This window comes from Plectrocnemia conspersa, unplaced genomic scaffold, assembly GCF_051122295.1.
Source record: "Plectrocnemia conspersa isolate PC_06_02 unplaced genomic scaffold, ASM5112229v1 ptg000003l, whole genome shotgun sequence".
Lineage (NCBI taxonomy): Eukaryota > Metazoa > Arthropoda > Insecta > Trichoptera > Polycentropodidae > Plectrocnemia > Plectrocnemia conspersa.
In genome coordinates this window covers 1,041,360-1,065,513 of record NW_028277167.1, presented here as the reverse complement: position 1 = coordinate 1,065,513, position 24,154 = coordinate 1,041,360, and the positions used below count along the sequence as shown (strand labels likewise).

The following is a 24,154-nucleotide window of genomic DNA, read 5'->3' as shown; positions in this document are numbered from 1 at the left end:
GATGTAACAGTAAATAAAATGACATTACTTATATATGTATTTTTGCTATGGTTTACTGATCCTCAAATAATCGCGATATACTTTCATGTTTTTTAGCGATTTTTTGATAAAATAGTAACATGGTCAGCTTCTACTAAACTAGTAATAAAAAATGCAATTAATGTATGATTGGTGCATCCCTATACTGATGGTTAGCTAGGCGATAAAATCGATGAACTATTTAATCCAATTTACACGTATATATGTCCATTAATCGCAAGATTAGTAACATACACACTGTGAAGCATATTTGTTGATATTAAAAATTAATTACGTCATACAGAGAACATAATTTTATTTAAATTCACGATTTTATATTATTAATAAATATTTTATTATTATTATTATTTTAATAACAAATTTTATAATAAAAATTGTATTTATAAAACATCTATATTTCAATAATGATTATTTTTAAAGTTAAAATAATATTTAGCAATTTTACCAGGCATGACCAACAAACGTTGACTTAAGACCAAATCATGCGCCATAGAAGCGGCAACTGTCAAACGCGTGCTTATAGTGGGGAATGTATTGATTAGTAAATATCTTAAATTAGGTAAAAATACATTACTAATCGATTGAAAATGATATATATTTTATAAATCTTGTTAAATTTCATCATATAATATTGCATTTCAAACGCTACAGCAATTATAGGTTACCTCACGAAAACACTTAAATATTGTTTATCCATTAGAGATAATATTTATTTATTTTATTATCGTCTGTGTCATATAAAAATGACTCAAACTCACAGAAAATATTCAGTATTAGCGTTGTTTATATTGGCGGTGTTATGCATTTTGAGTGAAACAAGCGCCGATTTTCATAATGGATTCGGAGAGAAATACCAGTGGGCGGAGAGTTTGGAGGACGCGTTGGAAACCGCCAAGAATTACGATAAGCCGATCATGCTAATTGTGCACAAATCTTGGTGCGGCGCTTGTAAGAGTCTCAAACCCAAGTTTGCAGAATCCGACAGCATCTTAGCACTTAGTAAGCATTTCGTGATGCTCAATTTGATGGACAATAATGAACCAAATGGAGATGAATACAAACCGGACGGTGCTTATATACCTAGGTATAAACAATTCCATATTTAATAATATAATACTGTTACATGTTAGAAAAACGTATAATCTAACTAACATTATTAATATAAAAAATGTTATAGCTCATGAAGTTAGTCGCAAGTGAAATAATAAATATTTTAATAAAGGTTTTAAACTTAGCTAAATTAATATTTATATATATTATATGCATATTTTGTTGTAAAGTACTCTAAATTTATATTAAATACTACCGAAACTACTTTTGTACCTCTATTACAATTACATTTTAGTCAGAGCAAAAATTTTAAATAAATAAAATAATTTCACTGAATCAAATTATTTTACTGGATTTACTTATTTCAAACACTAAAATTTATGGTACATTTTCAGAATTCTATTCATGTCATCATCCGGACGCGTCCTTCCAGAATTTTACAACGAGATCGGTAGCGAAAATCACAAATACTTCTACAGCTTTCCCGACCCAATCGTATCGACGATGAAGAAAGTATTGAACACCGTCAAAAATAAACCAAGCGATGATGATCGTAACGAATTGTAAAATTGTCTTTGTACAAAACTATTAGTATAATAAATTATTAATTCGACTAAAGTTTTAAGACTTACCTCATCTTCCACCACGGGTTCGGTGTACAGTTCGATTGTGTGGTTGAGCGGTATCGGAATAGTCTCCGGCGATAGCGAGCAGCGTCGAGAAGCCATCGGTGACACGGATCCGCCTTGGCTCATCGATCTCCTGCATCTCGGAGAATTTGCCTCTCTGAAATGATATTCAAAAATGGTTTAAAGATCTTTGGCGCAGTTTATTCTTTACGGAGCTCGTTGACCTCACCCCATTTTGTATACGTTCGGAGACATCAAGCAACTGCAGGTGTTGACGGGAACGAAATATCCTAATTGGGGCGCTGGCGGCGGAGAAGCGCACGGAGATAATTCTCGGTCACGATAAAACCTCCTCTCCAGTTGGCCCATTATATCGGACGACGAATAATGAATGGACATTTTGGTATATTGTTTTTTATTTATGATAAATCACTTCTTTTAGAAAATATTTTACACTGAGGGTGCTATTTAAAAATAAAGAAAATGGTAATAATTGAGTGTACTATCTTTTAAAATATTATATTATATAGTCATTAGTGATAGCCTTTTATTCTTTAGTCTTGATTATAATTTATTTTGGCACATTAATACATTAAAATGAATGTGAAGAAAATTTACTTCAGCTTCAACATGAAGTGTTTACAAATATGAGTCAATATAATAAATAAATAAAAAAAAACAAAATCAAGAATACAATTATACGCACTAGCTGATTCACTAGATATTTTACTAATGAATTGCTTTTATCTTAAAGTGTCAAGGTTAATTTGGGCCATCATCACGATTTTAAGATAATTTATTCTTAGTCTCATATTTGCTTATAGAAGTATTTATTCAAACAATTTGAGCAAACAACTAAACAGGCAGTCCAAATTTAATGCATAAGACAGCAAGCATCATTTTAATTAAGAATATTTTTTTTAATACGTTTTAAAATATACTTATCAATTGTTAATAATAATCGGGACCACCCGTTACGATTACATTAATCGCAAGGACTTATTTAATTGACTTGTTTGTTTCATTTAGAATTTCTAAAAAACAAGCATTTTTTACATCCATAAAATGGTATTCATTAACAGTTTCAAAGCCCATGCATGAAACCTTCTTCAAATTCCGTTTCGCAAATACAACAAAATCTTTATTATGCAATGACAAATAATCTATTTTCGCCCTGAATGACCGGACGACCAAGAGCTAGGAATGTTGGAATTTTCTGAATTCTGACAGTCTTTCTTCAAACACTTTGACACTTAAAAATTGACACAGAACTACCACTTCGCTTTCGACTTAGAATTCACGTTTAGACGAACTCGCACCAATCGGGGCCTCAACAAATCGACCGAGACTAGGGTTTCCAAATATTGGTTATTTTCAACTGATAGAATATATTAATACAGATTCATACACATAATTCTATATAAAAAGTATTAAGATTATTTATTTTACTTTTTTTTAAATAATAATGCATTAAATGCTTAAAAACTTCAAATCAGAACGAAGTATACTTTTAATTATACATGACTTGGAATACTCAAAAAATATTTCCATAATAAAATTCTTCAGGCAAACTTAAGTTAAAAAATATTCGTATTAATTTAAAAGAGATTAGGTAATTGTTAGTAAGCGCGGCGCCTTGCTTAAAAATCAACAGTTGTTACTCCCCACTGCATTTCCCGTGCTGTTCGAACCTAAACCTAACCTAAACAAATTAATCATTATACCGTATTTATATTCGTTTAGGTTAAGTTTGGGTTTGAACAGCAAATAGACGTTTCGCAACTGTCAAAAAAACTTATTTAGACCATGAATACGAAAGCAATAAAAGCGGCATTCTTTATATTTGCCGAAATTCACTTCTATATAAGCTGTAAATTTTCTATTGACATTCTCGACACTATTACCCCTCCCCCCTCCCATCCTGGAAAGTCTATTAATATAGGAATATTTTTTTAAATATTTTCTTAATGTAAATATTTTGATTATTTACTTGATTATGCGTCATTAGTAAAAAAATATCGTTAAGATCCGAAGACGCAAATATACGCTATTTTCTTAACTAGATAATTAGCCGTATTTAACTATAAACTTAAGACTACCTTGGTTTTACAATTTTATTTATGTTCAGTACTATGTGAAATTCATGATGGATTAATAAAGCTTCTTTTTCTATTCATCGTATTATGTTTATGTATAGTTCTTTACCATTTAAGGACGTGACACATGTGCGTAATTCCGCTTGACGTTACACCGCAGGTGGGTAGGGGGAGCATATGTGCGAATTTTTTATATGATTATTTTACCTTTCTGTTTGGTATTTTGTTATTTCTCTAAACTTTAAACAATCTTGAAAGAATATGTATTATGATTCATTTTTTTATTATTATATTATAAAAACCTGTGCGATTTTCCAGGGATTTATTTTAAGAGATGTGCATTTAAATATATACTTTGTTCCATAAAACGAATATTTTGTGCATTTATGTAAGGTTATTCATGGGATGTTCACTTTTCTGACTGATCTGTCCAACAGTAATGCACAAATAATTCATTTTATGGAACAATTATTTTATATATTGTTCATTTAAATTTTACACTAAAAAAACGTGTTTTTTCGAATAAATATTCTAAATTTTTTCTGTTGTATATTTATATTAACCCAAAAAAGAGAACGAAATAATACCGGATTTTTGAACAACTTTTGAAAAATATTTCAGGCAAATTCTAATTTGTTTATTTGTGATATTTTTTGCAGTGAAATGGAGATAATAAAAACTTTTGTAAGGCAATAAGTAATTATTTAGATGTAATATAGCAAAATATAAATAAACCTACTTTGTATAAAATAAAATATAATAAAAAAAAAAACATTAAGAAGACAGACTTGCATTTAAAATTTATAATTTTGGGAGAGATAGTGAGTTTTGATTGATAACAATATAAATAATGACAATGATTCTAGAATTTTAAAAAAGATAAAACAATTTCTTACATTATTAAAAACAGATAATTTTGAACGGAAAGTTAAATATGTCAAATTAAAATAAATACGTCATAAAATAAGTAGAACGCAGAGCAGATGAGTATATAATTATTCTAATATAATATAAGGTACAACAAACTTCGTTCCCTCCATTGAAAACACTTTAAATATATTAAGAAAATAAAATTGTATGGAAAAAAAGCCAATGTAAAAAAATGTCTATGCATTGGTTTCTGTGATGATATGATAAAAGGTACAGAAAAATTCGGCCCTCCATTGAAAACACTTTTTAAAATTCAATGACGACTTATTACGTCATGCCTGGTTAAGAGGTTAAACGATGAAAACGTCTGCCTAATATATAAGTTCATGTTTATTGACTTGATTTGTGTTTGTCGCAAAATTTTTCGCAATTTCATATCATGTTATTAAAAACAGTTGATTTTGCACGGAAAGTTAAATTTGTCAAATACTCGGAAACGAAAGCGCTGGTAATTAGGTGTCACAAAAAAACGAAATTCTTCCAGAATTATCAAATCAGTGGTTTGAATAAGTGGTTTTACTTATCGACGCGACTCGAGAGAATCATATCCCAGCATATTTTGTAGAAATTTTGCGGGCAATAAAAAAATATTATTCATATTAAAATCAGACCAGAAAAGCATACTCAAAGGTACTGCAGACTAGGTGATTATACAAAATGAACAGTGCCCTCGAGCTCATCAATTGACAAGCATTAGTATCATACAATGCAAGCGATGTACAAATGAGCTTATTAATAGACTTTCACATGGAATTGCAAATCTTGGTCATATAACCAAGTATATATGAACATTTTCCAAGAGTTTTGGAAGTCTTGAAACATAGTTTAGATACAGTGTTAGTAGACCTGGCTAGATAAATAGATCAACTCCGTTGATTAACACACTCTTGGTGTAATGAAGCCTGCATGAAACTTATAATTAAAAATAATTGTTTTTAAAACTATCTACACTTTTAACCTGCTTCTTCGTGCACTATTAATATGTATTTTCACTACACTTATTATGCACATGCAGTAGCAAAAACGCAACTCACAACACAAACAACACAATGCGAATGACTGTTCTTCGTTCACACATTATTAAAACACTGATTCATTTGCAACTTCTCCGGTTTTTTTGCAAACGGAATTTCAATGCGCCATGACACAAGAAGAGTTCAACTCTTTGTGTCATTAATAACACAATATGACAACATAAGACAACGACCAAGATAGCAATGTTTACATTTCGCCATTATCTAACAAGTTAACCTATGGAGGGGTGTGACTAATTTGACGCGATTGCGACACTTTGCGAAAACAGTTTTGTCACAATTGGACCAATTAACAGCACGCGATGTGTGCTAATTAGCTAATGCGGCGATGGTGATAGGGACCGACCTAGCCGGTTCGATTCCCGCTTTGAACTGAGTGTACACAACGAGGTGTGGGAACCGAACCGTTTCCCTAGAGGGGGAACTCGTCAAATGTTAGCATTGCGGCCACGCACGTAAACATTGGAAGACCGTGGCCGAATCAATGAGCGGCCCATCTTTTAGAGAGGAGCCATCTATATAGTCCCACAGTCCAGACTGGTGTCGGTCACACAAAAACATTTCCACGAAAATAGACCGATTCGTCTACGACGCTGATCAAAAACCATTGGTGGACGATCGGAGGAGGCAAAATTAATTTAAGATAAATTTCAGCTGAAATCAAGGCATAATTTATTTTAGAACATTTTTTAAATTTTTACAATTATTCCCAAGGATATAAGTTTGTACGTGTATTAGGAACTTTTAAATAAAAATTAAAATAAATAAAAATTTAAAATAAATAAAAATAAATTTTAAATAAATAAAAAATTACAAAAATTAGAAATAGACTATCTGATTCCTCCCTAAATGCATAAAATTAAATGTCTATGAAACTCAATTTGACAGTTACGAAATGTTCATTTGCTGTTCAAACCCAAAACTAACCTAAAAAAATTCTAAAAGTAATTCTTTAGTCCAAAATACAAACTAAACTAACTCAACTCTCAGAAAAAAAAACGGAAGAAGTACAGACATGCGTTGCATATGCACTTTTTAAAATATGATAGCTATCCTTACGACATTACTACGGATTTCTGATATGAAATTATTAGTCAAAATATATTCAAATCGAATTTTGGTCAATAGGAGAACGCAAAAACAATTATCACTTCTCAGAAGTCAAAAATTCACGTCAAAAGCAATAAAATCTTGTCGATTTTATTACCTTTGACGTGGATTTTTGACTTCAGAGAAGGGATTTAGCTGTGCTTAAATCAATTTTCATTTATTGTGTCGTAGTATTGTTAAAAAATATTAATATGAATGCGACGGCACGATTTTATAGCTTTTGGCGTGGATTTTAATATGGGATCTTTGGAAAAAGCTGAAATGAAGTATCTGAGTAAACCCCTACTTAAAAATGTAATTTATAATTGTATATAAATAAATATTTTTTTAGAATAAATTTGACAGCAAACATTATAACAGGATAGTATTATTTTTTCACTATGATATATCGATAAGCAAACAAAAGTCTCGTCTCTCAGGAATTCTCGGGACTGAATCACTAATGCATATGCTTAAATAGTAATAATAATAAAAAAAACGATAAATATTCTACATTTTCTCGTAATACCTCTTTTAAATACAAAAAATATTTCTAATAACATTGAACTACCAGTATTTAAAATGCACGAAGATAACATGTCGATAATATAATTATTAATGTACATGGGTCAGCAACCTCGCGTGTGGACTTTTAATTTGTCTGTCAAGTGTCAGGTATTTCACTTATAAACGGCTGTTTTCGATAATCATCTTCAATCTAACATAACATAAATTGTAATGTAACTTAGGAATCAATTTAAAACTATTTTTTTATCATTAATAATCTAACACAAGCGAATTTAAGCTATCCCAACTAAACATTAAGTTAAAACCAAATGCTATGTAAGTCAGCATATCTAAATATATATTTCGATGAGGTGTTTTTATTTTTGTCATATTATTTTTGAAAAAGAGATTTTCTATTTGCCAAGTAAATTGTGAATTTAATTAAATCATGTGTATTTATTAAAATATATTAATAAAGTATAGATAGCTATTGTAAAAACAGACATTTTGCATAATATTGCGTGAGATTAATAAAAAAACAATCTAATTAATATTTTTGTTTTCTTAAAATTCAATAATAAAAAAAGTTATAAATAAAAAGAATGAATAGTGAATTACACTTACAAACATTTTCGAGCGCAAAGCGTGAACTTTTTCACACATACAATTTAATTTGAAGGAAATGTTTTAATATTGTTTCAAAACAGAAAAAAACTCCTTAATATATATAAAATCTGTGCATATATATTTTTAATAGAGATACAGCATTACGGCGTCTGGTAGGGATTACGACTTTAGTATAATGCAATATCTCGTTTTTTGTTATTGTTAAGTGAGTCATCGCTAGGCAATGCATATACCAGGTTGTCGAAAATTTATTTTTAATTTTTATTAATTTATCAGTAAACCATAATGTGGCAAAAAGTTTTTAGTGTATTATGCAATACCCGATATTTTAAGTATACAAAGAATAAATTACAATTTGATAAAGAAGCTACTCTTACGTTTCATACTATCAGAATATAAGCTTCTACTTCTCAAATAATAAGTTTTTCTAATCAAAGTTCGGTCTTGCTAGAACAAAATGCGATACAATTATTATAAAAATGCCTACCAAAGTAGTATCTAAAATTTTACAATGAGCCATTTTAGAGCCTTTTAAATTGTTACCCCTCAAAGTTTATGATGAACAAACAAATGTGATACATCCATGACGGGGCATATAGCTCAGAATGAAAATAAAAGCTTTACATTACTAAAACAAAAGTTAACTGCTGTAGAACAGTTTCATATTAAATAAAAACTGTAAATTGGAAATTCATAATTGGTTTTAAACGATTTGACGAGTACAAACAACTAATAAGCGCCTATAAAACGAAGCCATTAAGATCGAGAGATAACGACAGATGGTGAACGCGCTCGATACGAATCTCTACAGAATTTTAGAGATTTTTTCGAAACGTTCGCAACCCCTGATTCGGTCTATGTATAATACGGCTTTCAAACTGGACATTCGTTCCGCAGGAATTGTCTCCGACCGCGATAAACAATGCCAAGACGAACAATCAGAAACGAGCATACCAGAAAACTCACGTGCATCTATAAATTCCGGGAGACAAAATCGTAGAGATGACAATAGAAGACCATTCATCGGCGGGCAAGAATGAACTTCAATTAGTGGAGTGTTTATTTGGGGAACCGTATGAAGTCGGTATTTTTTACCACCCGTCTAGACGCGAGGGTTAAAAGGGTTCAAGGCGCGTAAATATTTACATTTTTGGCACTAAACGAATTCTTTCAGTCTTAAAAAAAAAACATACAAACACAAGTTCATTTGACGTACAAGGGGAAGGAACTGTATACGCAAATAGACTCGAGACTAATAAAATATACACACAACCGATGAAATCCGTACAATGTGTCACTATAAATTATACCATTCGGAATCCAAGTAACTTGGCATCGATTCCAGACTATTTTCATTCAATATTTTTACTATTTCCTCGTTAAATCGAACATTTTTTAATGTTATCACACGCACAGAAAAACCGGACTTTTTGTTTATATTATTATCACTAAAAATACTACAATCGAGAACTCGAGAAAATTCGCGTTACTCTTCTTCCGGCGTCGCGAAAACTAGTCGCGAAAGATGCTGCCGACGCCTCTCTCTCTCTATCTACCCCCTCCCGCATCGCCTCCCCCTTTCCTCCCATTCTGTTTCCAATACCGAGAAAAACCCAATACTGTCAACTGACTAGCTCTTTTTAGATCTCGGACACATTCGAGTCGAAATGCACATTTGTAACGAAGACAGCAGTCGACAACCCGTAAAATAGGAGGCCATAAATCGAATTCAATCACAGTAATTTGAGACGATCAGTAGAAGAGATAGGAAACATAGATGTTATGCTGGTAGGGGCTGAAACTTTGAATCCTTTTGTTTATAACAAATATATCTGTAGATATAAATGGTAAAAGGGGGTGGATTGACCATAAGGGCGATCAGTAAAGCCCCGAAAGCCTGAACCAAAAACCGTTATGGGCCGAATTTCAACAACAACGGCCGCGATATTTTATTTTTTCATTATATATAGCAGGTTTTTCGAACGGTCTTGTTAGCATTTATCTCTAAGTTACTCCTTCAATATGTCAGCTATTGTATTTCGCTCATTCTGGAGTACCACAGGGATCCAATCTGTGTCCTCTGATTTTTTAATGTTTATACTGAACGATTTAACACAATTTTGAATATCTGATTATGACTAATACCAATTTAGATTTGACTTTATAAATTATTTACATATTAATAAAATTCGTTATAATTACATTAATTAAAATAATTTATATCGATAGAGTTCAATGCAAGAAAAATACTAAAATAATTTAAACTAGTGGAATATTTTAAGAAAAGAGTTTATCGTATTAGTTTATTTATATGTAAATAAATAAAACGTTTAATAGTTATCAAAATAGAATTTGCACATTGTCATTCCAAAAAATGTATTTTTTATGAATTTCGCAAAATTTAGTTAAAGAAACAATGAAATTTATTTTATATAAATAACACATTTTAAAAGTCCTACTAGTTTGGTAGTTATAACCTTTTTTAAAAAAGCAATATTTAATTATTAAATAATTTTAATTATTAAGCTTGAAGTATTTTTAAAAATATTTTTTAATTAAATGGATTACTAGACACTGACAATTTGTCTTAAATATTGTTACACACACGCTGTTAAAATGTTGGGTTTAATGCAAAAAAAATGCTGTAGTAGAATAATATACGATGATATAATCTTTGCTATATTATTAAAAAAGCATATGCGTTATGCTGATCAGAGAAAATTATAAAATTCACGTCAAAAGCAATAAAATTGTGCCGTCACAGACGCAGAAAGCGCAAAGAACAATTATCCCTTCTCAGAAGTCAAAAATCGTTCGTTACCACCGCGACGGCGCCGACACGATTTTATTGCTTTTGACGTGAATTTTTGACTTCTGAGAAGTAATAATTGTAATTGCGTCCTCCTATTAACCAAATTTGGTTTGAATATACTTTGACAGATACTCTCATATTAAAAGTTAGTAATATCAGTAAGGATAGATAGCATATTTTTTAAAAATGTGTAATATCCAAGTGCAAATAAACTATGGAACAATATACGAGATGCGGCGTCTGTCTGTACTTCTACTTCTGCTTATTTTCCCCTGAGAGATGAGTTGACTTAGTATTTTGGGCTTAACATGAAGAAAGTTCTAAAACTATAATTCATTTTGGAGCTTTTAATATGTTAGGTTTGGATTTGAATGGCAAATGAACGTATCGCAACTGTCAAATTGAGTTTTATAGACATTTTAGAGCATTTCACTAGGAGAAATATATATGTACTGGTGAATTTTGTATTTGGACTTCACTAGTGAAAATATAACTTCACTGAAAAATACACATTCACTGTAACATTATACATGTAAATAAATAATGATATGTATGTAAATGTATATTCATATGGAAAAGTTGAAATCATATAATTTTACTAGCACTTGCCAGATAAATTATATTTTCACTAGTAAAAAATGTATTCCGATATGATTTCACTGAAATAACATATTTAAAAAAATATACTCAGAATAGGTTTTCTTTAAAGGATCCCCCGATAATTTCTGGTTTAGAATCAGGGACGTCATTTCAGTTTTTTCTATGGGAAGGGGCAAAAGTTCGCCAGTAAGTGATAGTTTTTTTAATATATTGATTTCATTAAATGGCACGCATGTTTCTGGGCAAATTCAAAGGGGGCAAATATCCCCACCTGCCTCCCCTAAATTAAGTCCCTGATAAACAAAGCCTCTTAATTATTAATGGGTATTAAGGACCACTAAATATTAAAGAATAAGTATAGAAGGCAATAATTAATAAAAATTCTGGGTGTATCATTCCAAATGTTAACTTCTATGTACAATACATACATATATACAGCGTGAGAAAATATCAGTTGTTTTTTTGTTATATTTATATTTAATAAGTCAGGGTAGAAGAATGTTAAAAATGTCATTGTGTCGTATTATAATAACGCACCAAACCCACAGGTAAACGCGGTTTTGGTCAAAGTTTTGTAACACGCATCTAAAATTACCCTCTAAATCAAAGGTATGCTTCAAAATATCTGAAATAGCTCATAATGAATAATGATGAAATTTATTGAATATACGGTATTGTCTCGGAGCACACTATGAATACGATATTGGTTATTGGAATTCGATGGCGCCTACGCAACTACTATAGGTACATGGTACATCCGATGCGAATGCAAAGCGTAAAATTTGCGCAAGAATTCTCAGAATAAAGTTGAGAAAGCTCAAAAAAATTCGTTCCGACTATTCCGAAAAAACATTGTAATATTCTTGTCGCGTGTTCAGTATTCGAACACAATAGGCCGCGTCTTACACCTGCAATTTAGCATTCTCCTTGGACCCCTAGCATTACAATCACTGAGTTATTCGAAGATTACGATCGAGCGATTAATCATGACTAACGACGCGAAGACCTGATGACTTTGAGACAGGAGAGTCGTCCGAAACGGGACTGGATAGGTGCGGCGACCTAATTCTGTACCAACAGAATTTTTAAGCAACAGCTGGTGCACGACGCGAATAATGAACGACAGAAGTGCAAAAATATATGGGAACCAGTTGGTAATGCAAAAAGTCATTCACAAGGTTAAAAAATTACAGAATGATCCTTGTTAATTTTTTAAAATAAAAAAGGCATTCGTTTTGTCATGTGTCATCATTCCACTCTCAGCCTCTCGTTTCAAATAATCTAGGAGCTGGGTCTAAATTACGAAGGTATGTAATAATTTTTGTATGAAACAATATTATGAAGCCATCGAGCATCACTCAAATAGGTGTGTAATGCTTCTCAGAAATGCCACGTAATGTCCAATTTAACGACGTAATAATGTTACGTTTTACACCTCAGTGTTTCAGAAAATTGTGCTAAAAATAAGATTATAAAAAAATATATATTCTTATAAAAAATAAATATTCAATCCTGAAATAGTATGAAAGTCAATAGATAGCAACATAAATATCGATCTTTGTAAAACACATCGAAACCCCACATAAACCCAATAATCGTTACGTTGAATTAGTTGCAAAAGACTTGCTAAAAGGACTAAAAACCTAATAGATTTGTGTCTCGTGGGGGGACGAAAAAACTGTTTTGCGTATCCGAGCTATTTAACATATATTCCGAATTAATATTAGATTTACGGATGATACAGTAATACTTGCAAATGTGTTCTTTTAACACTAAAAGAAAATGAGAACGACCAAGTAACAAGCACGGTCTTAACTTGAATTTATTTACTTGTATGTAGGATGCGAAGGTATTCAAAGCGACAAAAGAAGCTGGAATAACGACAGAGCGGCGGTGGAAAGCACACTTGGCTTGTTGTGTTAACATAAAACTGATATTGAGGTTAAAATACATATCATATAATATAGATACTGGTTATTTTTTATAAATGCTGACACAAAAAAATAATTCTGACCATCTGACAAAATAATTCTTACCATTTATTATAAATTCTGACCAACCCAATTTAAATTTCAACCATTTAATATAAATTCTGACCTATATAGTATAAATTCTGACCACAACCGTATTAAAATTCTGACACAAAAAATACGAATATTTCTTAAATATTTTCAAATTTGAAATTATTTTATATCATCAGAATAGCTTATGATGTCGAATATTTGGAATATCAGATGCACCAAAATGTCGGTAAAAACGCGAACAGGTAGAGAAGCCCAGATTACACATTCCATAAAATGACGACGTTGCCAAATTTTAATGGTTTAAAATATACCATTATTCAGTTATACAGTCTGGTCTGCATTAGGCAATAACAAAGAGCCTGGTTCCACCCAGAATATAAGTAAAAAAAAAGCATAAATATATATATTTAAATAATGACAGATTGTTTCTGGCTTTTCGAGATTTATTTCAACAAGTATTACCACGTATTTATATAAGCTATATATTCCTTGAAATTGCGTTTAATTATAAATTCCAGATTAAAGTTAGCTACCTACTTATAATATTTGCATCAAATTTTAATTGCTTGGTATGCAATTAAGAACATGCAGATGTTCGGTTGAAACACTACAGTGCACACATGAGTGGAGTTTTAATTTATTTTTATTACAATAAGGTCGTTCTGCTTCATCATTATATCCTGTCCATAATAATATCCAATTTACATTTATGTCTTATTATAGCTTAGCCCGAAAAAGTACAGATTTAAAATAACACGCGTTTATCTTAATGATACAATCGATAGATTAAAAATATAAACTACAAAAGACATGCGATACTGACTTATTGATGTTGCATTCCATGATGAGGCTCTGCTTGAACGTCTGCATCTCCATTATGTTGATTTCTGAAACAGAAATTGGTAGTTAGTTAATTATTACATAAACGATCAATTCTAAAAAAGGCAAAATTTACTGCGTCCGATCTCTCGATGTGAACGTTTCTTTCATTTATTATACAATGGCGTAAAAATGCACCGGCCGCAATGTTTCCTGTTACAAACGAGCCTCAGTTCTCACAGGAACCCCTTCTTTGCCCCTTCGAATGGACTCTGAGCAGATAGGAGGAGGAGGAAGCAGTTTGGAGACCGTGTGAACTTCGACCGCCATATTTATAAAATCGTTATAGAAGAACGCGTGTCATGATATAACGATTTCTGGACGTGATTCGACAAACGCCAATAGGATGTCGTGCCATTGGAAGAATAACAGTTTCTTAGAGTCACTGGCCATTGGGTGATGTGATGAACATCAGTTTCAGATATTTATTCATAACAGCCGCAACGATACACATTTGGGTCACTGTCGGAGTACATACGTATATGTATGAAGTAATTATTTCATCTCAACAGGTTCGTAAGAAAGCTATTATGAAATTACCAGGATCTTCGGACCATATTGAGATGCGCATCGACAAATAACAATATCAAATTAGTGGCATCGGTGAGGTTATTCAAATACATATTCTTCGTGAGGTTATTGAAATACATATTATAAATTTAAAGAGTTCAAATAATGGCTATTTCGGCAAAAAAGGACACGATAAGATAGCTTCGGAAGTTCTAAAATATGAACACATCTTTTATTTGTAAAGTTTTACAGCTGTATTTACTCATTGCTTTTTGTTAACCTAAGATAGCAATGGAAGTTTACCAGAGTGAAAGAAATGTATTATTTGTATGGAAAATAATATAATTAATTTAAACTAGATTAAGACCATCTGCGTCATGATATAGTATTATTACAAAACACAAACATATATAATATTAAAATTAAATGATACGAACCGGACCAGCTCCTCGTAGCTGACAGTAAATAAGTCAATGTGCAATGCAAGCGTATTAAGGAGCCGGATGGCGACAGTCGGCTAATACGGACGGCATGGAAAGAGGAGGCTATCGTGACTCTCGAAAATGCTATTGCAATCAAAACTAGTATTGCTCAAGAATACTTTACATGTCAACAAAACCCTTCAGTAGTTTACAGAAATGTTAAATGACATACAACACTCAGCGAATCTTATACAACGCTCCTAAAAGGCGCTAAAATACAAGAACGGATAGTAAGGTTTATCAATAACCTATTATTCGGGTATTTCAGATTATAGATTCCGATTTAAGAACTATGCGAATTGAAGTGTCATAGAGTAGGTCCGTTCGATTGCGAAACAATGTACCAAAATATGTACAGTTGATAATAAATTATGTTTGTCATCTATATAAATTATTATTTTGATATTTTATCGCAGTTGAATTTGCATAACGCGTATAAAGATTACATTTTTAAAAGCGTTTTTACATTACAGTGTTTTTTTCCTCAAACATTTTTTATTAATAATAATTTGTTGTAGATTAAAAGTAATTTAAAAAGACAAGAACTTATCATTTCCATGGGGCATTAAAATTAATTATTTTTTTGCCATGGTTCAAGAGAAATGTTGCTTTTTATTATATGGGTTTCTGTCACAACACTTATAAAATAAAATATGGAGCGCCATTTCAATGTGCTAAATTTTAATCCGATTTGAAAATCTAGCTAAGTATGTCTTGTTTCCAACGCTAGTAGCGTAAGTGGGAAGAAAATCAGCTTGTTGCCAGTTCGCTTTGCTCGCTGTAGCTTAGTGGCTGTTTGTGTTCGCGTGTGGCACGCTGTCGCGGTTAAATTTACATTATGTGTTATATATAGTGTTTTTTAAGAATAATAAAATAATTTGTTGTAAATTATAAATAATACAAAAAGACAAAAACGTAGCATTTGAATGAGGAATTAGACTATTTTTTCGCAATGGTTTAAGAGAAATATTGATATCTTTGCAAACTTCAAAACGCAGTAAACCAAGTATTTTATATTTAGTTTTAGAAAGAGATACTGACACGTGAAAAGAAATAACAGGTGATCCACTAATTAGGCGCTGGCGTTTAAAGGGTTAAAATGGCATTTGAATTTGTTTACTAAAGAACAACCGTTGAGAATAGATCTTTTGATTTTACTGATTTGGCAGAAGAATTAAAATTACAAACCAAATACAGAATCGATAAAGGGGTCAAAATAGTCAAAAGTAAATTTCGTTAAAACAATTTATTGTTTTTGAAAAAAAATAATATGTAACAGCTAAAATTTTAGGCATATTTATGCTTAATTTGACAGGTAGCTCGTGATTATTTTTTTCTTTTAAAAAGTCGATTTCGATAGCAAACAAGTTCGCCACCCTTGTCATAGAGGACATGAATGACTCGGCTTCGTTACGAGTATCTTGGAAGAATTTTTGCAGACGTCGTTTACGTGTAGAGAGAATCATCATTTGATCTCAAAAGTGATTACGATATTTTAATGGAAGTTTCTCTAGCTAAAACGTTCGCACCGAGAACGTAGGAATAATCTGATGGCGAATGAGAAGGAAAAAATGTCATAATATGACAATTTCCGTCATTAAAGGGCAGACGGTTAACGGAAGCCCATCTTCATAGAAAATCTATATCAGTTTGTAGATAGAAAGAGAGATAGAGTTTACAACAAATCAAATGCATCTTAACAATTTAACATTTTAAATGCCGCAAAATATTAGTACGACCGTGCACAACAGGCCGGAAATATTCTAGTAAATGCAAAATCTATTGAATTTTTTTTGCAAATGTATCTATGGTATATTATGACGACGTATAAATTAAATATACAATGTGTCATTTTTACTGTCATTTACAAAAAATACATAATATTTTTCTCTTTTAAGCCAGGGTTGTCACATTTTAAAATATAAAAAATACTATGAAATATACATATACAATATATATATAAAAAAATAAGTAATAAAAACAAAATGCTAGGGTTGTCACGTAGCTATTAGAAAAACATAATAAATTTTCGTAAAAAAATATTTACATATTTTCAAATATACATACATACATACCAAAAATAGGTATAAGCAAATTTAATACTGACGAGTAAATAAACATAATGTAGGAGTTGTCACATTTGTTTTAGAATAAAACACAAAAAAAATTGTAAAAAATAAAATTTAAGTACATACAGACATATATAAAAACATATCCCAAGGTTGTCACATAGCCTATAAAAAATAAAATTATAATGAAATGTAAAAACAACGTCAAATTCAAGCCAAGCGGGAGTTACAATTTATATTAAATATTCTCGTTAGTAATAGAAAAAACAATCATGAAAAGCGACTCTCATTGAAAGGCAAACAAAGCTTTGATTTAGATATCTGTAATATCGATAATATTAGCAATTTATTACGTCACACAAAACACTTGATATTAGCTAGTAAAATTAGAACAAAGTGAAGCGCGTTAATGCGCTCATTTTGTATGGCCGGTCTCATGCGCCCAGACGAAACACGCATAAGGCGCATAAAGGGTTAAAGTCATCGATATACAGAAGAAAACTGCCGCATTTGTGTCATTAATAAATACCGCGATAAACAGAAGCACCCTTGAAGGACCCAGAATGTAGATAGAGTTGTTAGAGGAACTTATAATTAACTTAAATTAACAATACAAGGTTAAATAAGCGACAAAAAGATACGGCATTGTCTTAAATTTACTGGTTAAACGCTAAAGAATCAGCGACAATTGTTCCAAAAAAGCATATCTAATCCGTACTGTCTTCAAGGTGAATTTTAACTTATATAATTAACATGCAGAACCATGTATTGTATAATGCATAAATCGTTTAAAATGTTTATGATTTTATAAAATACAACAATAATTCAAAAATATATTGAATGAAAGTAATATTTTATCATAAATAAATTAAATTTTTAATGAGCTTGAAAAAAACGTCACATCTCAGAGACGCATTAATGAATCTTAAACGAAGCATGTCAATATGTAGCAAAAAGTGAACTAGAATTTAAAAATAACATCAATCTTATCGCAAAGTGCGAGTGTTTATTTTCTTTACGTTCATCAATGAACACTTCAACAGAAATAAACAAAGATATGGAATATACCAGTCAGACGAGCGGAAGTATAATTTATGATTCACTTTGCACTTGTATCTTCTTCTTCAAGAATCTTTCCAGGATTCGGCAATCCTCCTCATTAGCCGAAATTAATGAGCCACGGTTATTCGGCACGCATGAGAGTGGTTAAAAAATCGGCCTCGATTTGCGCTCCGCTTTCAAAAGCAAATTAAGCCAAGACCGAGAACAACTGTTGTCTTGTCTTCTCTCGGACATTTCGGAAATGGTCGTAAAAAGTACGCAGAGAGCACACGCACAGGCTAACGATTCGAGGCGAACTAAGTAAAAAGAATCGTTCCGTGCGAATCGATTCTTCTCTGTGTGGGAATAAAAAAAGAAGTGTGGGAAAAATCGGCGAATGAGTCGAAAACAAAAAAGAGCGCAGTAGTTAGAATCAATCATTTCTTGTCAAGTCCTTGAGGATCGACGAGATTAGAGTTCCTTAACCCTGATCGCGTTCTTTCACGCGAGACACGACCAACACAGGAAGCTAACTGGCACCCCTTGGTATGCGACAAGAGTTCAACACGTTAACATAGGTAGAGATGGACATTGAGGTCTAGCATGATTTTAGTGATGATGTTACAGAGAAGAGATAAATCATATAAAATATTTCAAATAATAAAAACAAAACGAGTCGAATATACAGTTTTAAATGAAAAATGGAAAACATACTAACAATGTAGAAATATAACAGTCAAAGCATTAAAAATGGTATGAAAAGTCGATAGATGAAATAAAAAATGACCCGAATAAGATGTAGAAAACAATAAAAAACAATAATCCTATTCAGAGAAACGATGTAATAAATATGAAGATTGATAGAAATATATAATATGTAAAGATTCAATACCTCAGTTTAATAAATTAGTACAATATAATAATGAAACATGTAATGTAAAATTTGAAGAATTTAAATCAGTATATGTATTTGGAAGAAATTCCCAACATAATTTGTAAATTAAAAAAAGAAACCAGTACCGATAAATTGCAGGTAAATATAATTAAATTATTTACTAAATAAGTACTGAACCCCCCAAAAGTAGCGTCAGAAAAAACTCAGATCAGAACAGAACAAAATCAATATTTGCCATATAAAAATATATCCACAAAAAATATGACTATATCCATCGAAATATATAATAACTCAGTGCACTTGTATGGTAATTTTCAAGATTGTAGTACCAGTTTTTATTTACATTAACATTATACATGTTGAGTATAAAGGTTGCTTTACAAGGCAAATTAACACCAGGATCATTGGGCGATTGCCATTGGTCAAAGATGCTCACCTGCTTTTATTGCAAAGGAAATTTTATAATAGATCGATCGCTATTTCATAAGATCTAGTTTCAAGATCGTGTTCCATAGATAGACACATCGGCGAGACGTTTCTTATTTTCTCTCTACATATAAACCGGAAGATCGACTCATTGGTCGATCATCTCTCAAGACAAGTTTCTTGACAATCAAGAGCAAATAATGGATTTGAAAACTTCTCATCTACCAGGAAGTTTACGCCAACAATATACATATATAGTAATAGAAAGAGCTCGAGTTATTAAATACAATACAATGTAGAATGGAACGCGAATTTAGCTTAGGAATCAAAGACAATGGTACCAAAGATTCAGTGTCTCGAATCTGGATCTATGAGGTCATACACGCCATAGAACATTTTGCAGCATTACTAACTGTTTAAATAATTCGTTTAATTACTACCGGAAATAACGTTTAACAACGGTCAACATTGAATTAAGTTTATGTTAGTTTAGTTACATATGTAGATATAAAACAAACACAAAAACAGAGCATTTAGTGAAAGGTCTCTAGAAAAAGGTTTTGATTAGAAACGAAAACGTTGCGCAACATTTTAATACAATTATAAAATCAGAAGGTCGCTAAGGTATTATTACGAATATTTTAATGGCCTAGTTTATCCAATTGGACTAAATCAAATTGTGTGCTTATAATATATAATGTATTAAAATCGTGAGTGAGTCTTTAACATTTTTAATAGAACCATATGGATTATGAGTTTAAATCAAGAAAAAGCTATGTTAATAATACATATATTTTAGATCAAGGTTACTAATGAAGAAGATTGTATGACTTAAATATTATATAAAGCATGAATAACGAGTACTTGCAAGATCACGGTGGATAGAAACAGATTTTCCTAAACTAATGGTTGAATATTGTGATTAATAATTTTGTGACACTCTTTCAACAACGTGATGTAACAGCGGCGAGATCAAAGATTCATTTGCGACCAAGACGGGAGTACGACGGCCGGCGGCGCCTCATCCGCCGGCCTTATCACTTACATTCAATAAGAACATGTAAATATTAATTAATTAGTGAAAAATATGTATTGTAAATCATAATAATTGTTTATAATTAATAAAATAAATATCACTGTTTTATGTGTCGCTATTAATGTGTATGTGATAATTGTGCTTAACCCATTGTAACGTATAGGGCTAACGCCTGTCATGTTACAATGGAAGATTAAAAAAAACATCTCCGCTAACAGGTACCTGAACCCTCATATCTACATTCCATATAAATTGCCATTCCTACTCATTTTTTAATCAGTATACCAATAACTAATAGTCTGTTTCCGCCCGAATTATCGCATTGGTCAGAAAGGCGTTGGACTAAGTCAGCTAAGCAATCATCGGAAAGCCAAGAATACAACCCAATTTTTTTAGACGACTTAAGACTGCGTAACACGGACTTATATTACTCATAATTTCACAATTGTACAACGAATTTCAAAACCGTCACGTATTTAAAAATAATATATAACAAAAAACATATTTAGAAAAATTTAAAATAACAATATTCTCTTACCTTAAAGTGAACGAAGTGAAGGTAAAGGGATCAAAGAGAACGTTTACTACAATTCTATAATTCTTGAATCATGCTTATTTGGACCATCGAATTCTTTGTAATCTTGTGTCACTAACACATCTAAAGGTCAATTTTTTTAGTATTATTCTCGAAGTTTGCTTATAAAACCGTTAAAATATATATAGCTGATCACTAGACATTCTTTGCGAGACTGTTCCGACATTCTAGTTACAACCATTATTACCTATTGGTCAACGACTCTGGACGTAATTGATCATGAACGGACTAGCAAAAAAAAAAACTAGTCAAATGGGCGATAATTGGAAAAGCCACATAATTGACATTCGTCACTCGGTATGTCAGTTTTGAAGTTGGTGATTTTTTTCTATCTCACTCAAGTTTTAATGATCTCAAGTTCAAAAGTTGACACCGCACAGTGGTCCGGATAATATTACAACATGTTAAAATAGTATATGGAAAGTAAATAATTGCCTGTAATAAAAAGTTAAAAATAACATATTTTAATGGCTTGTTATAAATGTTTTAACGCTCCAATTAAAACTCTTAAACTATGCGTATTTAATAATTTTATAAATAAAATTGATATGGATCTATAAAACGAATGTACGTAATAATTTTTGATATTAAAATCTTGATTAAGTTAAATTTCTAATTGTTATTTAAATGGCATCTAATAAACAGAATATTCAATAAAACATATTTTTCGCGAACAAATATGGTTTTTATATTAAATATTTTACATGTGACGATCGAAAATTATTATGATAATAACAAAGAATTCAAACACAAATTAAATAAAAAGAAAAAGTGTTTTGTATCTTTAATTAGCAATAATAAATTGAATAGCAAGAAATAATCCGTGCGCTCAGTGTACATGTAAACAAAATGAGTGAAAATTAGAAAAACACAAACAATATCATTATAGAATAATTTAAAAAATAGTCTAAGTCAAACCGTAACACTTATTATAACATAAAGTGCAGAAAATTCTTTAGATGTCGCAATTATTGATCCGATTTTATTGACAAAATAAATATTTTTGTCACTTGTATTTATATAATCTAACTTATTGTAAATATATCATGGAAAAATACACTAAATAAAACTATATATATATGATATTCACGACATGTACACTCGGTGTACATCACAATAATAATACACTTACACTAATATATTACATACTGTATTATATTTAAAGTTGCAATGTTAACTATGAAGACTCACCTACTTAAAAAAACTTTGAAGAAGATCGCTTAAAACTGAGCGAAAATAAATTAGATCGTAGATTGTCAATCCGAAACACTGTGCAGCGGCGAGATAGCGCATTTAGCAGTTATTGTTATTCTACCAAGTTAACACAAGCGATAAAACGTCAGTTTTACGAGAATGGCGACCAATAATAGACAAGCGGCTTCTGTCGCACCGGATAGCGTTGACATGCAAGGATAACCGATAAGTGAAATGAGAAAATATGACACGAAGCTAAGTAGTGACCTTTGAAGATTTTATGATCGGTCATTTGAACCGAGGAAGAGCTTCTCAAACGTTGTGAGATATTTTTCTACAGACTCGTAATTTTCCTTTCGATAGGAAGAGGAACTGGTTTACGAGCTGGCTTTTGTTATTGTTGAAAAAGTTGACATGTCATGAATCGAAAAGATCTGGCCTACATCGCTCGTAGCGATTATCTGACCGAGCGAAAGTTTTCAAGAGCAAGTAGTAAAGCTGTCGACTCGTTTTGTACGCACGCCTGAGTCATCGATGGATTTAACTAGGCGACAAGAAAAAATCTCTTGTATTTTTTCTCATCTAATCTTCAAAAACATGAATCATAATAGACGGAGCTGTCGTGATTGATATGTAGAGCGCGCGCTTTGTAGATCGGCGTTTAAACGAGCGGGGGCGGTTGACAGCGTGCTGTATGGTTCAAAAAAGTATGCAAATTCTAAATAACTTTTGAACCGATTACAATTTTGTGATGAAATTAGAAAGACTAGCAAAACATACATAATAAAGTTTACATTAACAAGAATATGTGAAATTACTATCTTTTTTAGATATGTTGTGGAATCGTGTAGCATAATTTGCATGCGAAGTTTATTAAAAGGAACATATGTTTGTTTAAATTTAAAAAAATATGTAAGCAAAAGAAATTAATCCTAAATAATGACATGGAATTTACACTACGACATGACAGAGAAAAATACAAAAAGTTTAATATAATTACTGACAATTTGAACTATACATATTGATCAATTAAAAACAATCCATATAAATTTTATGATAATTTAAAATTGGTAATATACATATATGGTTTTTTATGTTATTTTTTATAAAAGTTTTTAAAGCATATGTATAAAAAAGTAAGCATTGCTTAGTAAAATACTTCTCAAGTCAAGAAAAATGCCTGTTTATTAGTATATAAATAAAAAATATATCCTCAAAAAAATTGCGCTGCGCGACCTAATGAACCTTAGCTTCTAATCTATTTTATTTTGACTTTTATATCTAAACGACAAGAACTAACGAACTTAGTGGAGATATTTACAAGATCTATTTTTGGAATAAGTTACTACCGCGGTTATATTGTCGCCAAATTTCGTTACATTGCTAGTTTGGCCGTAACGGCTACGAAAGCAGACGCATAAATACGTTTTAAAATTTAAACTGGATAGGCGTGAGCGAACGGCAGCGAGTGAGCGTTGATCAGAACATTAAAACCATTTATGCAAGGTAAATTTTGTTGCCGATTTATATAATCTACTTTTACATAGATTCGTCGCAGAGAGTTATTCATGGGGTGTTCACGGTTCTAAC

At 31.2% G+C, this 24,154-nt stretch overlaps 2 protein-coding genes across 26 annotated transcripts in view; one reads left to right on the top strand and one right to left on the bottom strand.

The window, feature by feature from the left end:
- Positions 1-24,154, bottom strand: part of pyd (zonula occludens-like protein polychaetoid) — a 72,641-nt gene that overhangs the window by 47,903 nt on the left and 584 nt on the right. For 9 of the 24 annotated variants that reach the window (XM_088183556.1, XM_088183583.1, XM_088183571.1 and 6 more), the window contains exons 1-3: positions 5,703-6,152; positions 1,948-2,182; positions 1,722-1,875 (exon numbers count right to left, since the gene is read on the bottom strand). In XM_088183556.1, coding sequence (XP_088039682.1) covers positions 1,722-1,875; positions 1,948-2,117 — 324 coding nt within the window. In that variant the 5' untranslated portion in view covers positions 2,118-2,182; positions 5,703-6,152. Of the gene's footprint in view, positions 1-1,721; positions 1,876-1,947; positions 2,183-5,590; positions 6,153-9,311; positions 9,520-14,260; positions 14,325-24,154 lie in introns of those variants that run through there. The other 15 variants (XM_088183576.1, XM_088183577.1, XM_088183572.1 and 12 more) reach the window with 11 other exon arrangements.
- LOC148236292 (thioredoxin domain-containing protein 12-like) lies at positions 509-1,702 on the top strand. 2 transcript variants are annotated; one of them, XM_088183617.1, is made up of 3 exons: positions 509-598; positions 691-1,123; positions 1,485-1,702. In XM_088183617.1, exons 2-3 carry the CDS (start codon positions 783-785, stop codon positions 1,654-1,656), a joined length of 513 nt encoding a protein of 170 aa, XP_088039743.1. In that variant the 5' UTR covers positions 509-598; positions 691-782; the 3' UTR covers positions 1,657-1,702. The 2 variants fall into 2 exon arrangements, with proteins under 2 accessions (XP_088039743.1, XP_088039744.1); XM_088183618.1 differs by lacking the exon at positions 509-598 and having other exon boundaries at positions 646-1,123.

Excerpts from the sequence above, each read along its gene's own strand:
- LOC148236292 (XM_088183617.1), top strand. The coding sequence starts at position 783 with ATGACTCAAACTCACAGAAAATATTCAGTATTAGCGTTGTTTATATTG. Across the intron at positions 1,124-1,484 it reads GACGGTGCTTATATACCTAG|AATTCTATTCATGTCATCAT; the intron begins GTATAAACAATT and ends GTACATTTTCAG.